General features: G+C 49.9%; 1 protein-coding gene across 2 annotated transcripts in view; it reads left to right on the top strand.

The window, feature by feature from the left end:
• Positions 1–16,107, top strand: part of GRID1 (glutamate ionotropic receptor delta type subunit 1) — a 783,733-nt gene that overhangs the window by 210,964 nt on the left and 556,662 nt on the right. For both annotated transcript variants that reach the window (XM_030797641.1, XM_003278586.4), the window contains exon 4: positions 14,507–14,712. In XM_030797641.1, coding sequence (XP_030653501.1) covers positions 14,507–14,712 — 206 coding nt within the window. The remainder of the gene's footprint in view (positions 1–14,506; positions 14,713–16,107) is intronic.

Here is a 16,107-nt window from a genome sequence, read left to right as displayed (position 1 = left end):
CTAGACATGGAATTGGGAAGCAATGACACCCATTATTTCTGGTGTTTCAGATAGGATAGACATTAATAGCCTCAAGAGTGCAGATAATAGTAAAATGCAGCAAAATAATTAGGGAATGATGAACTTTGTGTATTTACCAATTTTGTTTGTTAACATAATTTGTTTAATTATAGGTTTATATAATTTAATCCATACTGGCTATGTTTAATAACTGGCTTGCAAATTGCTGAAAATTTAACAATAGGCTCTGGCAAGGTGGTAGGATGGGCTGCAGCCCACTGAGTGTGTGTGAGTGCAGGTGAGTGTGAACACTGGTGAGTTGGAATACCTGAGCGTGTGTGTGTGAGTGAATGTGTCAGTCAGGGAGGCCTTCCTTTGCACCCAAACTCAGGCCTGGGGTGGAGTCCCAGATGCCACCTGACCTGGCACCCACTGGGCTCAGGCACGGGAAGCTCTGTGGCACCCTGGAGCTCAGGCAGAGTGAGGTCCCTCTGTAGAAGTGGCATCAGGAGGCCCACAATGAGGGGTGTTGGCATCTGTGGGCCCCTTGCTGTGGCTTCACTTCTGGCTCTGGTTGCCACTGTCCCTTCAAAGACAGGTTCCCAAGGAAACAAATTAAACCCGAGTAAATATCAGAAAGTAATTATGTAAATTAAATACACAATTTAAGGAACACTTGTCATGAGGTCAGTGGAAAGCTGTGAAGGCAGAAGCCTCCCTGTCAGCGCTGGCAAGGCACAGGCGGGTGAGGGGTGGCAGCTGCACTGGAGAGGATGGGCTGCTCTTCTGAGCAGCCTGCCCCTCACACGGGCTCCATCCCAGGTGCTTCATGTCTGTCCTTCTGTGTGCCCCTCACAGTGGTCCTACCCCTAGACAGCCTCACTCTGCCCAATTTAGAGGCAGTGGCTGAGGCTCAGGGAGCTTAAGAGCCATGCCCAGGCCAGAGATGGCTACCCATGAGTCCACCTCCCCTGTGACAGGCCCCAAAGCCCAGGCTGTTTCTCCCACAGGGGAGCCACAGCCCTGCCTTGAAGTGGCCTCCCTGAGAGCTAGGCAGCATCTGCTCCAGCTGTGGGGGCTCTCGGGCGCAGAGCAGGGCTTCAGGGCTCACTCCACTGCAGTGTCTCCATTGCTGTCATCCTTTCTCTGCCTCAGAGACAGGAGGCAGTGGGCAGGAGTGGTGGGCTTGGCATGGCTGGGCCCTAGGCCCTGATCTCAGGGTTTCCTGGCATCCCTCCTGTCCAGAAATGCCACTGTGACTATCCTTCTGTGGGCACACAAGGCCCCACACCCCTCATACCCAAACAGAACCACACACAGGTCTACAGCTGGGCTGTTGGGTTCCATGAGGCCTTTGATCCTGACATCCTCTCGGTCTGGAATACTCTCTGTCTTGTCCATGCAGAAAATGCCTCTTTGTCCTGCAAGTTCCAACTCCCCACTGTCTGAAGGCTTTCTTGAGACCTTCCCTCTGTCTGGGGAAACAAACCCCTTCTCGTGCACTCCCTGCTGTTCCTAGTACATCCTCAAACACTGTTTTCTGTCTGTTTCCTGTTGGGCTCCTTGAAGTTGGGGACAGGGTCTGATCCTTCTGTCTAGTACCCACGATAGGGCATGGCCTGGTTGGGCACCAGACATAGGCTTGGAGCTAGCCTGAGTGGGTGAGATAGTGTGGGGCAGTCCCATCGCCCTGACACTGAGAGAGTGGGAATTGTGGGCAGTGACCAGGGCAGCCCCACACACATTCCCCACCAGGGCAGATCCCGAGACACTGCTGGTCCTAGGGATCAGGAGGTCCCATTGGGTGGGTGGGAGACAGCCCCTGGGTGGCCCTCAGACAGGTCTGCAGAGGTGGAACTCAGCCCAGGTTGCTTCCAAGTTAACTCGGTTGGGGCTGCTCTTTCTAGTAGAATGGGCTTTACTCAGAGTGATAATTTACAGAACTAATGAAGATGCTACATTTCACTTTGTAATGTCACTTATTAATACTGATTGCAAATTAACAGCTGGTAACGGCATGCATCATGTTTTCCTCTTGCCATTCTTAAATGCCAAACTCCAGCATTTGACCAGCCTGCTGCACGGTCTCTCTGGAGCTCTGTATGCCTGCAGTGGCCACTAGATAGGTCTGAGGTGGGGATGGAAGTTTCCATGTCTTGGTGCACAGAGAGCAGAGCCCCTTATAGTAGACAGATCCAGGGTTGGATCCAAGCTCTGTTCTGAGCCAGTGACTTATCTGTGAAATGGGCATACTCTGGTAATTCCCTACGGGTGCTAAGGCTCAGATGAAATGTGTGTGCCAGGCACCTACCTCAGCATCACAAACCAGACCATTGCAAACATGATGGGGTTTGCAAACCTGCCTCCTTCTCATCCCTTCCCAGGTGACTTCAGCTTTTTGGTGAATAAGGCTAAAGAGCTCTGGCTCTGGAGTCAGAGGCCCTGGATCTGAGCCCCTTCCTAGGCTGGATAAACTCGGGCAAGACATGAGGGTGTCATGGGGATTAAATGAGACAGTATATGCAAATTACTTCACACAATGCCTGGCTAGAAGTCAGACCTGGATAAGACGTGCTGTGTTCTAGTCAGCTTGGGCTGCATTAACAAGATACCTCATGCTGGGGGGCTTAAACAACACATTTAATTTTCACAGTCTGGAGGCTGAGAAGTCCAAGATCAAGGTGCTGGATCTGATGTCTCGTGAGGGCACTCTTCCTGGTTTGCAGTTGGCCATCTTCTCTCAGTGTGCACACCTGGTGGAGAGAAAAAGATCTCGAGTCTCTTTTTTTCTTATAAGGCCACGAATTCCAATCAGGAGGTCTCTGCCCTTATGACCCTAATTACCTCCCAAGACCCCCTCTTCTAATACCATCATATTGAGGGTTAGGATTTTAACACATGAATTTTCGGGGAGCACATTCAGTCTGTAACATGCTGTTACGATTATGCCATCATTGGTTTGGCCATACCATGGAGAGATGGTCATCTGGCTGTGGCATTAACAAATCCAAAGGCATCAGCTTTGGAGCCCCTGGAAATTCACATGTGGCTGTTTGGACAAACACTTGGAAATTACTTCTCTAGATTTGCTTCTCTACTTAAATGAAAGAGGAATCCAGAAAAATACCCAGAGCTCCCTCAAAGCAATGATGTGGGTCATTCCTCTGTGTTCTGAAGGAGGAGCTCAACTTCTCTGGCCTTCAGTTTTTTCATCTTTCATGGTATGGTTAGCCTTCCTCACAAGCCGCAGAGAGGGAGAAAAGAAACGAAGCACCAAGCACCCGAGGGCTGGAGGTGAGCCTCCCGCTGGGCGCCTTCAGCTGGGGTCTTGCTCCTGCCCCGAGGGGCCTGTTGATGCAGGAAAGAAGCTTGTGGGGAAATGCCATGTCAATTCCTCATCCTGAAAAAATGGCATCAAAGCAGCAGGACTCTGAAAACCATCCCTGCAAATCATAGAGGAAGAACTGCTAAAACCATTACCAAATACCTCGTAAGTGAAAGGTGACAGGAAAATCAAACTTTATTTGTGAAAATTCTAAAAATCATTAGCATGTTATGGATTCCTTAAAAATATGATCTCACTCAGTTGATGGAAGGGAATTGCAAATCAAAGGGACTATTTATTGCAGTGGGAATAAGGGACCTGCCAGATTAAAAGAAAATATTGAAGGAGCCAGAGATTTGAAACATGAAAGACAGTAGCAGATAAACACCGCGGAATTTTATCCAAATACTGGAACCCAACTTGGAACAGAAGTTGGTGAAGAATTATTTTATAAACCCATTTTCATCATAACATGTGTAAAATGCAAATCTTGATAATTATGTAAATTAGTTACTTGGCATAATTTACTTAATTCAAAGCACTTAATGCAGCGTGGTATGTTTTTTCCAAAGTGCCAGAGTAGACGTTTATTTTAAATTGTTTTTAATCTCGATCTTCCAGCCTGATTATTTAAAATGTTTTTCCCTGTGTTTGTTTTTTAAATGGAAAGGAGTAGAGCTTGGTGGGAAACTGGAACGTGGTTGGATCAGCCGAAGCCTTCCATTGTCAGTGCCCCAGGCAGGGGGTGTGGGTACTGCTCATTCAAGGTCCCTGTGTCTGAAACAGCACACATGTGAACACACCATGTGAACGTGCCCATACGGAGTCATCCAGACCACCCATTCCCTTTCCTGAATCTGCCCTTATGTGGTTCTGTGGCTGGTTCTGAAACCTGTCTGAGCAGAAGGCTCCTGGGTACTATCAGCCCTTATTAGAGGCAGAAACTTGTTTCCTTTCTCAAAGAGTTTTCAATGACAGACCTTCCCCTTCAAGCCACTTTACAACTTTGGAATTTCCATTATCACAGAAGGGAGAGATGACCTTTTTAGTTTTCTATTGTGTCACCCGATTGTCAGGATGGCACCTCCCTTCTTGATGAGACTCTAGAACAAGAGAGATGATTTGCTCATTTGGGAGCCCTTTTGGGGGCGTTCCCTGCGCTGATGAGAAGGTTGGAAGGGAGCTGACAGCCACCGAACATCTATTTTGCACTGTACCAGCTGTGATGTATGCCCCTTGCTGAAGGATCTAAGGCCTCCTAGGAGGAAGATGGGGTTGGCTCTGCTTTGCTGGTGAGGAAATGGGCTCAGAGAGGTGGTTGCCCAGGATCACCCAGATAGTGAACCCAGGCTTGTGCTTATTCTGTGCACCCCTGGGGGAGCAGGGCAATGGGGCTGCTTCTCTGTGCCTTTTCCTAATCTCTGAATCTCAGACCACCAAGGAAGATAGTGTTTTTCTTTTTTTTTTTGACAAGTAAAAGTTGTATATGTTTTTATAATATACAACATGTTTTGATATATGCATACATTGTGGAATGGCTAAATCAAGGTAATCAACATATGCGTTATCTCACATGCTTATTTTTTTGTGGTGAGAACACTTAAAATCGAGTCTTTTATGAATTTTCAAATATGCAATATATTGTTATTAACCATAGTCAACATTTATACAATAGATCACTTGAACTTCTCTTGTCTAATTGAAATTTCACCTCCTTTGACCAACATCTCCCCAGCTTCTGGTAACCACCTTTCTATTCTCTATTTCTGAGTTAAACTTTTTCACATTCCACTTATAAGTGACATCATGCAGTATTTGTCTTTCTGGGTTTGGTTTATTTCACTTAGCATAATCTGCTCCAGGCTCATACACATTGTTGCAAATGACAGGACTTCCTTCTTTTCAAAGGCTGAAGAGCATTGCATTGTGCATGTACACCATGTTTTCTTCATCCATCTATCGGCTGGTGAACACCTAGGCTGATTCCCTGTCTTGGCTATTGCAGAGTGCTGCAAGGAGCACAGGAGTTTTAGTACAGGTTTTATTATGATTTAGATATAGCAAGGCCAATAGATTAGGAGATGACTACCATTGAAAAGATTGTTTGTTATACTTGCAGATTCCCAGAAAAGAGGGCCTGCCTTGCCAGCGGGTCCCACAGGGAAGCAGAAAGGAGGAGGGGGGAAACTATGGGCAAGAGTCGGCTGTGCTTTCCATGGGGAGGAACAGGTGAGGCAGAGTAGGTGGGCTTAGGATTGGCTGGTGGGAGTAAGCCCAGTGGGCTCTGGGGCATAGAGGTGTCCCCGGTTGTCTGGTACCTGGCTCTGGGGTGATTAGGACAAGTGTATAGTGGCCCTGAGTGTGAGATCCCAATATAAAATGTGGTCAGTGTTCTGGGCTCTGGATTGGTTGGTTTGCAGATAAATGGCATGCTCTGGAGCAAGTTGTTTACTAACCCAGGGAGAGACAGGCCTTCCAGGGTAAGCAAGGCCCCAGATGTCAAAGCATCAACAGGTAAAAGATGGAAGGGGTCCAATTTTAATCTTCTGCATATGGCTAGCTAGTTACCCCAGCCCCACTTAGTGAATAGGGAGTCCTTTCCCCATTGCTTGTTTTTGTCAACTTTGTTGAAGATCAGATGGTTGTATGTGTGCAGCTTTATTTCTGGGCCCTTTTTTCTGTTCCATTGGTTTATGTGTCTATTTTTGTACCAGCACCATGCTGTTTTGGTTACTGTGGCCTGATAGTATAGTTTGAAGTCAAGTATGTGATGCCTCCAGCTTTGTTCTTTTTGCTTAGGATTGTCTTGGCTCTTCGGGCTTTTTTGGTTCCATATGGTACACGCTGAAACTAAAATAAAAGTTAAATAAAATAAATAAGTGCGTATCTTTGGGAAAATGATATGGTTAATACAGAGGGTGGAGCTTTTTGGGATGAGGGATGGGATGTCACTCTGGAGGACCTCAGGGCCAGGCCTGCCATGACTGTTGTCTGGGGAGCTGGGATTGTGATGGGGACAGGGGAGGCCTCCCTCCCAGACAAGACTCTCTCAGATGAGACCTTGGGCAAGAAGACTTAGAGCAGTAGCCCTGTGCTGCTGAAGCTGGCGGGACTCCATCATTCTACTCACCTGAACGCAGCCCTTGCCTAGGCTCTGGGGGACCTTGTCACCTCACGATGGGGGAGGCCTGCTTCCAATTTTACCAACAGCTGCTGGATGTGCCATACCTTTGCTGAATTGCCCCTGGACCTGCTTGGTGCCCCACTGACTTCCACAGAGAGTCACCTACATGGATCGATTGCAGGGAATTCATTTATTTATGAAATATTGTCTGCAAATGGAACACATTCTGGTAATAGGAGGTGCTCAGTAAGTGGCAGAAGGGAGCCACTCCTTTCTTCAGGGTCAGCATCAGTCTTACCCTCAGGACCCAGAGCTCCTCCAGGACAGGGCTGTGAAGTTTTAAAATTCTGCTGCTCTGGAACCAAGCATAGGGCCTGGCCCAGGACAGTGCTCAGGAAATATATGAGGAAGGAAGGAAGAGGGTGGGAAGGGAGGAAGAGGAAATGCATAGCTGAGAAGCCAAGGTGTGAGGTGTGGGGAGGTGAGGCTCCAGATGGATTCCGGCGGGCAGAGGGCAAGGGTATCCCCTATGATTGTAGCCACAGCAGGTAGTTCTTTGGGTTCTCTTGGAAATGGCAGACCCTGCTGCCATCACATCTGCTCCGCTTGCAACAACTATGGTGACATTAGGAGCTGGTGGTGGGAGGGGAATGTGCAATGAAAGAGGAGAGGAGGCTGGGCAGGGTTCTTAGAAATGAACTTGAATTATGGGTAAACTACATCTGGGAAGAAATTCAAAGCGTATCTTTGGGGGCTCAGATAGGAAAGAAGTAAAAAAAAAAAAGTCTATGGAATCAAAGTTGTGTCTCAGCCTTTGGAAAATTTGCCAATAAGCCAAAAACACTTTTAACTGTGAACTTCTTCTGGGTGTGAGGTGGCAGCCTTCATATATATATATATATACATTACAGATGGTAAAATATTCTCTATAAGTACTCTCAGTGCCTGGGCCTTTCTCAGAAATTGAAAATAGTAGGGGAAGCAATTTGAAATGCCTTCTTTCGCTTCAATTACTTTTCAGAAAGAAGGTATTAAAAATACCCAGTGACTATATGATTTTTTTCAGAGGGAGTGGAGGGATAGTCACAGTTATAACCTTAGATTTTGAAAAAATTATTTTCCTAACATCAGTTCCTTACCAAGTAGGGCTTTGTCTCCACCGGATACGTGGTCATGGTGTGGCTGCTGAAGTCACGCCGGGCTTCAGGCAGGTTCCCGCTGTGGTTCAACTTGATTCCATAAACTTTTACTGTTTCTGACTCTGTTCTAGGCACCAAGCCTTGGGGTTTGATAAAGAACATAAATGAGGGAGGCCTATTTCCTGTTACCCATATATTATGATTTAATGTTATTAATATTATTTAATATTATTAAATTTGAAGGAGGCATGAATTTCAACTTGAGGACCTGAGATGGCCTCAGAGGGGAAGTTTGAATTGGGTCTTGATGGAGGAGTAGGGCTCTGTAAATTTCAAATTGGGAGCACCCCAGTGGAGAGAGGGAGGGTGTGTGTGTATGTGTGTGTGTGTGTGTGTGTGTGTGTGTGTGTGTATGGAGGATGTCCAGGAGTGGGCAAAGAGCTTCTTTTTCTGGAGCCCAAGGTACATGGTTTGAGGAGGTCATGGTGGAGGCAGGTGATGAATATAAAAACAAATAGAAAATGCTGTTAGGCATGGTGAAACCCGTTCTCTACAAAAAATACAAAAATGAGCCAGGCGTGGTGGCAGGCGTCTGTAATCCCAGCTACTCTGGAGGCTGAGGCAGGAGAATCGCTTGAATCTGGGAGGTGGAGGTTGCAGTGAGCTGAGATCACGCCACTGCATTCCAGCCTGGGCAACAAAAGCGAGACTCTGTCTCAAAAAAATGCTATTAGGACCACAGTCTTAACTTAGGTACCCAAAATGTCTGGAGTCTATTTTGTGCACAATAATGAAGTCTCTAGAAGACTTTTTGTTTGCAACTTGATTGACTGTTGCTTTTGAGGATATTAATTTCTTGTCAACTCTTACATAAATTGTGTTATTTGTTGAAGGTTTAGAGGAGGGCTGTATTGTGAGCAGATATGATCTCAAGAGAGAAAATTCTTGTGGAATGTATTAGAGGGCAGATGCTAGGGTCAGGGGACCCTGCGGGACACTGTTGCATGAGTCCTAGGGAGGAGGTGATAGTGCTGAACCTGAGAAGGGAGAGGAACTCGGGAAATGTTTAGGAGAGAAGTTGAAAGGCCTCCGCTAGTCCAGGATGTGGGCTTCGTTAGCACATGTGTGGTGATGCTGTTCTCAGACACGTGAGAACAGACATGGCAGGTGGTACCGGGGGAAGCTTAGGACTAGTGGGAGTGTGACTGGGAGCATGTGAGGGAGGAGAAGGGGAGCGGGTGGGAGCAGAGGGGCATATCATTGTGCCTGCAAGCCCAGAGGGAGAGGGCATTAGGCAGGGCTGCAGGCTGGATGCTGGAGAACCGTGGAAGACAAAGACTGAGGAGGGCCCCCGTTTGTTGATGACTTTGGCAGGAGCTTTAGAGCAGAGTCGTGGAGCCTGAGGCAGGGTGAGGGGGCGAGTGGCCAGGATGTGCTGGGCAAGCAGGGCCAGGTGTAAGAAAGCTGGTGTGGAGGCAGGGAGGGACCTGTGTCCTCTCCTCCCCATGGGTGGTCCCTGGTGCCCACTGACCCTCAGCTTCCTTTCCTGGCAGTTCCACAGTCCAGCCTTGTCATGGGGCGAGCAAGGATCTTCTTCATTTGATGTCAAAGATGCTTCATTCTGGAACTTTCTGTGTGTTGTTCCCCTCTCCTGGAATGTTCTTCCTAGGGGTTTCCAGAGCTTCTTCTCCTCACCAAGGCAGGGTCTTTCCTATACCACCCTGAAGTCCCCTCCCATCCAGCATTTATTTTCTTTGGGGCTCTTCTCACTGTTGGAAATTATCTCCTTGTCTATCCTGCTATTGATTTGTTCTGGCTTGTTCTCAGCCTCTGAAATGTTAAGTTCTGTGATACAAGAACCCCAGGGGTTCATTCAGTTTTGTTTTCCTGTACCCGGGGAGAGACAGACACAGAGTGCTCAGTGAGTACTGGGGGAAGAACGAAAGGGTGGGTGGTGGCAGGACTCTGGCAGGCTTGGGTATTGGGAAGGCCTGGTGATGGGGCCCCTGAGAGCCCAAAGAGGGTGCAGCGAGGCTGGCAGGCAGAGAGGCAATGTCAAGGCCTGACCTGGGCACCGTCACCTTGCATTCCTTGCAGGAGTGGACTGGCCCATGTTCCCCGAGCGGCCTCCTTTCTCTAAGGTGCAGGACTCCTCTCTAGGGAGCTCCTCCCTGTCCCTGCAGTGTCCAGTGGCCTTTTCCAGAGTCCATGCCTCTCCTGGGTGCCTGGAGACCTGGTGGCTATTGGCTTTCTCATGCCCGTTCTGGATCAGGTTGATGTGAGGCCTGACAAGGCCTCAGTCAGCAACCTTCGCCAGGGGCGGGTGGAGGTGCTTGTGGTTGGTGGAAGCTGCATTGGTGATGGTGGATGGGGCTGGCCAGTGTGTACAGGGAGCTTGCTGGGGAGGCCCTGGGACAAAGTCCAGAGCTCTGTGGGAGCCAAAGGATTCTGGGGAAGGGGCGCTAACTGTGTGGCCCAGTGGGGGAAGCCCCAGCTCTGTTCATTGTCTACCTGCTTGGGGAGTTCTCTCTGTGTGAGCAGCAGCAGCAGCAGACATTCAGGTTTTTTGGGGGGATGGGGTAGGGTGGCATTACAAATTTGGTTTCTTGCAGGGAGAAAAGGACTTTGTGGGAGAAGTGGGCTTCTGTGGCCCCATTCCTGGAGAGTGGCAGGAGGGCTGCAGCACGGGCTTGGGCTCCCCACTGTTACTCTGCCTCCAGCCCCACTCCAGGTGCAGCTGGACAGAAGCTTCAGGGAAAGGAGGCTGAGAGTTGACCTTGTCAGCCAACTGGAGCAGGCGGTGGTAGCCAGGGGCTGCCGTCCCTCAGAAACACTGGCTTCAGCCAGCACCACTGATTTCAGGTGTGAGGAGCCACTGCTGGCAAGGAGCTTAAACTCTCTCTGATGGATCATAAACCCTCAGTCCCATTAGGGGCTGCTGGAATAGAAGCCAGAAATGCAGCAGTGGGAGGTGCAGAGGAGCTCTGACGACTTATGTCCTCCCATGTGCATGTTCTTGTGTACTCATGGGTGCCAAGACAGTTGCTACTTGCCCATGGCATCTCCTATTCCCTGAAGAAATAAAACAGTCCTGTGGGTTGAGATGGCTTTAGGTAGAGGGAGCTCAGGGAAGGGACTGAAGGAGATTTTTCCCCCAGCCTGAGAGGACTGGCCATGCTGGCATGAGGCATAAGGTCCCTGGGGCCACATGGGTGTTCCTACCATACTCATGGACTCATGCAAGCCTTCATGGTACACATGCTTATATAGACATGCAGAAAGGTATGCTCTGTAGACATGGCCAGTCTCTGCCATTTTAAAGACTTGCAGTGGCCTTAGAAGGTGCTGGAAGGAGCAGAAGCTTGTAAATGACAGGTCTCAGGATCCCACCTTCATGCCTGTCCTGCAGCTGTGCTCGGATCTGTGTCACAGCCAAGACCATGGGCAGTGAGGACCACTGGTGTTCTAAGGAAGAGACAGGGCTGCAGAAGCTGCCTGTGGACATGTGTCTTTGCCCTGGGGCTGACTAGCACTCAGCCCCGTGTGGACAGTGCCACAGGTAAGCTGTGACAGGGCCGTTTTTTAAGGTAAAGGCGTTGCTCTTTCACTTAATGTTTTCATAAGATATACCAGATACAATGCATCCAATGACCTTGATCTGTCAGTTTGTTACTGCTGGGAAACAAACCGTCCCAAAACTTAGTGGCTTAGAACAGTAGTCACTTATTATTTTTTATAAGTCTATAGGTCAACTGGGCAGTTTCGCTCTGGGTTTGCTTGTGCATCTGAGTTCAGCTGGCTTGCAGCTGGGGATGGCTGCCTGGGTGCCTGCCTGACTCTCCTCTATGTGTCTCCACATTCCTCCAGCAGCTGGCCTGGAGATGTTCTTATGGTGGTGGCATGGTTCAAGAGTGGAAATGGAAATGCACAAACACTTTTTCAAACCTCTGTTTGCGTCAAGTTTACTGCTGTCCCATAGTCAAAGCGGGTCACTTGGCCGAGGCCGGAGCTGGAGCTGGAGCTGGAGGAGGCCTCACAGTGAGAGAACAAAAAGCCTGGGATTAGGAGCCTTTGCCAGGGGCCTGAAGGCAGCCAGTCTCCCATATTTAGGAATATCGTTTACACCACACTGGTTAAAGGTGGTTTCTCCAGGCAGTACCAGGCAATAGGACTTTCTGTGATGATCCATCTCATATGAGCTATAACTGTGTTGTCCAACATGGTAGCCACCAGCCAGATGTGGCTGTTGAGTACTTGAAATGTGGCTAGTGCACCTGAGGAGCTGAGCATGTAATTGTGTTTCTCTTCAATTAATTGAAGTTTTAATGGCCATATATGGCTAGAGGTTGTGTTATGTACAGCCCAGATCCAGGGGGAAACCCTCATTGGCACCCATGGAAGGCTGTTATGTGCCCAGCACAGCTGCCCACTGCTGGTTTTGGTGTGGGTGGCCGCTGGGTGCTAGATGTCCTCCAGCTTATGATGGACAGATTTGCATTGTCCTGTGCTCCAGAGAGGGCAGGACTGGGGCTGACACCAGCGCTGGTGTTTCTGGTTGGGGCTCCTGAGCCATCTCTGCACACTTGCCCTGCTACTCCCTCTGATTGGTTAAGAAGAGGTCTTTATCTTCTTCACCTTTTCTTTCAAGAAGCTTGGGAGCTACAGATCCCCATGGCCCTGAACAGACTGATGGAGACTGAGTTGCCTCTCTGGGAACCCCAAGGGTATTGACAGCCTGGGGCTTGTGTGTTGGGGGCCTGGAGCACTGGGCAGGTGTAAGGCACAATATTGTCCTCAGTTGGCTACCTTTCTTCACTTTGGGGGAGCCCTGTGCTGGCCACTTCATCTCAGCCCTGGGGCTGGCTCTCCTTCCTGTCTGACACAGTGGGCAGAGCAACACCAAGACCCTTGTGTTTTGTGAAGCCAGTGGGTTTGGGCACATGGCTGTGCTCCAGGGACCAGGCTGCTGATGGACAAGGGGCCGGCTGAGGTCATGGTTGGGTGATCATGCATTTGCCATCTCTAGAGGGCCCCCAGTTCTCATTTGTATGCTGCTGTGCCCTCCCCATGCACCACCAGGAGGTGGGCTCCCTGTACTCCCAGGTGCAGGCTCCTGAGACACAAGCAGGTGGCCCGCACAGGAAGTGTGGTTCTTCAGAGTCCCAGGAAAATGGTAGTTGGCTATTTTCATCCCATTTTACAGAGAGCCCCTCAGGCTCAAAGGGGATAGTGATTTGCCTGAGGGCTTCAGAGACTGTACTGAGTCCTAAGTGTCGGGGTTCCTGGCAGGTGCTGAGGCCCTAGTCTAGGGCTTTCCCTCTGTAGTGGTAAGGGGGGCCCTGTGCACAGCCCCCAGCACCCTCATTACGATGGCCGTGGTGCTCTGCTCTCCTCCCTCGCGCTGCTTGGTTCCCCATGATGGATCCTGTCACACAGTCCAGCTGGGACTATGCTTAGTGGTGAGCCTGTCCTCTTGGCACAACAGGGAGCCTGGGACTCCTGCAGCAGCTTGCATGGCACTTGGCATGAGTGTAGACCAGGAAGTTTGCAAAATGAGTACAGAGAGAGTTTTGCAGAGGGACAGGTTGGGAACAAAACCTGGTTGAACTTACACTGTTTATTTGGATTTTGATCTTGTGACTGCATGGGACAGGCCGTGCCTGTGGGCATCCCAGGGCATGGGGACAGTGCAGCTTGTGGGTCTGGGCAGACCTAGAGTGTTCTTTGGAGGGTGTGACTCAGGCACGGGTCTTGCTTATGGGAGGTGGAATGCAAGGATGGGCCAGATGCAAGAAACATCCCAGGCTGCGAAAAAATGGCCTGTGGATTGAGACTCTGGGCTGCACATGACCCACCTTAGGCAAGCAAAGGCATTCACTGGCTCATGGAACTGGAAAGTTCGGGAGAAACAGGCTTTAGCCTCACATGCACCCAGGGGCTGAAAATGACATCGTCAGGACCGTGTCTCACTCTCAGACCTGCCTGCCTCTGTTCCTGGGCATGTCTCTTTTTGGGAAAGCCAAATGGCTTCTATAAGGCTGCTGCTAAGAGATGATTTGGGCACTGGTTGAAAAAACTTTAGCACCCTCAGGCCTCACAAGGATAGATTTGTAGCGGTGTGCAGTGCAACTATATTGGCTTCCAGGTCCCTTCTTGTTGAATCTTCCATCCCTGGGTGGTTTGTGCCAACAGGCCTCTCTCCCAGTGATCACCAACATGCCAGGATGGGCTCTCTGTACCTCCTTGAACCCCCTGCTCATCCCTGATCCAGTCAGGATGTGGGCTTCTGACTGGACCTGGAGTGAGAGTCACTCCAGCTGGAAACAGGCAGGAGGAATGTTTCATCAAGGAAAATCAGGTCCCTGAAGCCAGACGGGGTCCCACGCCTCAGGGCTGGGGTGCTGTGGTGCAGGCTGTGCATTGGCAGGATTGGTGCAGGGACTGAGGGCTTTCACTGCCTATCTGCTGAGGCCAGGCCCGCTCCAGTCAGGGGCCTCAACTGGCCATGGTTGGTCAAGGACCCTCATGTTGGGAGCAGAGGGAGGCGAAGGGGAATGGGGATGTTAGGGCCAGGGACCGCCAGCAAATGTGGCTGAAGGCCAGAATGGCTGTGATTGGGCCCATATAGAGAAAGAAAGAGAGCTTGTCATGAATCAAGGGCACTTTCTGGCCATAGAACCTGTTGGATGGCATCTAACCTGTGGGGGGAGACAGTCAGCCAGGGCTGGACACTGGTGAGCGCTGCTGGGTCTACGCTGGGTCCTCCAACCTCTGTTTAGGGGAATCACTGAGGCCGACTTGGACCCTCATTTTTCGTGGTGGCCTGCAGGGGTGGAACGTGTTGGAGTTAGACACCCTCCCTGGTGCATTCCCACTTAAAGATGATTTTTCTCCTCCTCCTCTTCTTCCACTGCTCAGATATCCGTGGGCTTCAAAGCTTTCTGGACCAGGCCTCACGGCTGGGCCTTGACGTCTCTTTACAAAAGGTGGACAAGAACATTAGCCACGTATTCACCAGCCTCTTCACCACGATGAAGACAGAGGAGCTGAATCGCTACCGGGACACGCTTCGCCGCGCCATCCTGCTGCTCAGCCCACAGGGAGCCCACTCCTTCATCAACGAGGTAAGTCATGGGGGCCTGAGGCCTCAGGGGCCTGGTGCCCAGGGCTCTGCAGAAGATGGCTCAGGTGGGCTGCAGGGCACAGTCCTCTTACGCATGGCCTAAACGGACATGGAGACCTGTAGGTGCTCGGCCCACAGCACACAGCCTGTAAGGGGGGATTCTCTGAGCACTACTTGGCTCCTGATTATTCCCTGACAGGTGAGTCAAGGCCTGCCCAGCCTCTGAGAAGCTGTGGGGAGGCTGGTGGGAAGCCTGTTTACAAGTCACTGCCAGAGATTTCTGAGGCAAGACTCAGGCCTTTTTTTTTCTTTTTAATTTTCCTCTTTGTTGACGGGTGTAAGCTTCTAGGGATAAAATAAATTTCCAGCTTTCTGCAGAGGTGGGTATGTCTGCCTTGGGATTTCTCAGCACCTGGAGGAGGTGTCTTTGCCTATCGTTGAAGGATACATTAGATGTTCTTATTTTTTTGGCACTTGGGCTAATAATCAGTGTGTATTTCTTTTAAAAACATCTTTGTTCGAGGTTGGAGCCTTCTAATGAAGACAGGGCCCATCAGTTTAAGAATCCATTAGTTAGTAAAGAATCCATTCATTTGTAAAGAATCCATTAATTTGAGAACAAACTAGAAATAACCTATGAGTTGGCTGATTGGCACTGGCCCAGGTAGTCTAATGGCAGAGAGGTGATAGGCTGGAGTTGGCAGGTGTCCCACTGGCCTGGGTTGGTTTTGGGGGGTGAGCTGGGGATGTGGTATGCCTGGGAGCAGAGGCAGACTGAACAGGTCACGGGGTGGCCAAGGGCTCCCTGCAGATTCTCCAGACAACCCCAGTCACCTTGTTGGTCCTCTCTGATTGAAAGTAAACTGAAGTGAAACATGGCATTATACTAATTCCATTTGATGTGCTTTGCTTGCTTATTCTGCTTTTCCTTCTAATTAATTATTACTCAGAATGCTACCTCATGCATCAGGAGCCAGCCCAAAGCCCACTGCTGGGGAACTTAAAATTTGGAATGCTTAATGTGGTACAATTGGCCAGCAGCCCTGATGCTCTCTGCTAATCAGGCCCCGAATCACGCTGGTGGTCCGCCAGGCTGTGATGTCCTGTCGGCTCCCGGCATTTTCACCAGAACATGTTGCCCTGTATGAAGTGATTCAGTCCAGTAATGGGCAGCCTGGGATTAGCAGCACTAACATGTCCATTCTTTCTCAGAATATACCCAGCTGTGCGTTTGCAAAAGTCTGCTCAGGGAATGGCTCTTCTTGCAGTATTTCCCCAGCTGGATTCTGTACTGGTGATGGTGTCGACTAATCTCGTCGCCGGCCCCCTCCCTTCTTGCTTCTCGCCAATTCCTTGCCCCTTCCCCTTGCTTCCTTTCCTCCTTCCTCTGCTGTGA

The sequence above is a fragment of the Nomascus leucogenys genome, chromosome 18 (genome assembly GCF_006542625.1).
Source record: "Nomascus leucogenys isolate Asia chromosome 18, Asia_NLE_v1, whole genome shotgun sequence".
Taxonomy (NCBI): Eukaryota; Metazoa; Chordata; class Mammalia; order Primates; family Hylobatidae; genus Nomascus; species Nomascus leucogenys.
Note: the sequence above shows the minus strand (reverse complement) of the source record. Positions and strands in the feature narration are given on the sequence as shown.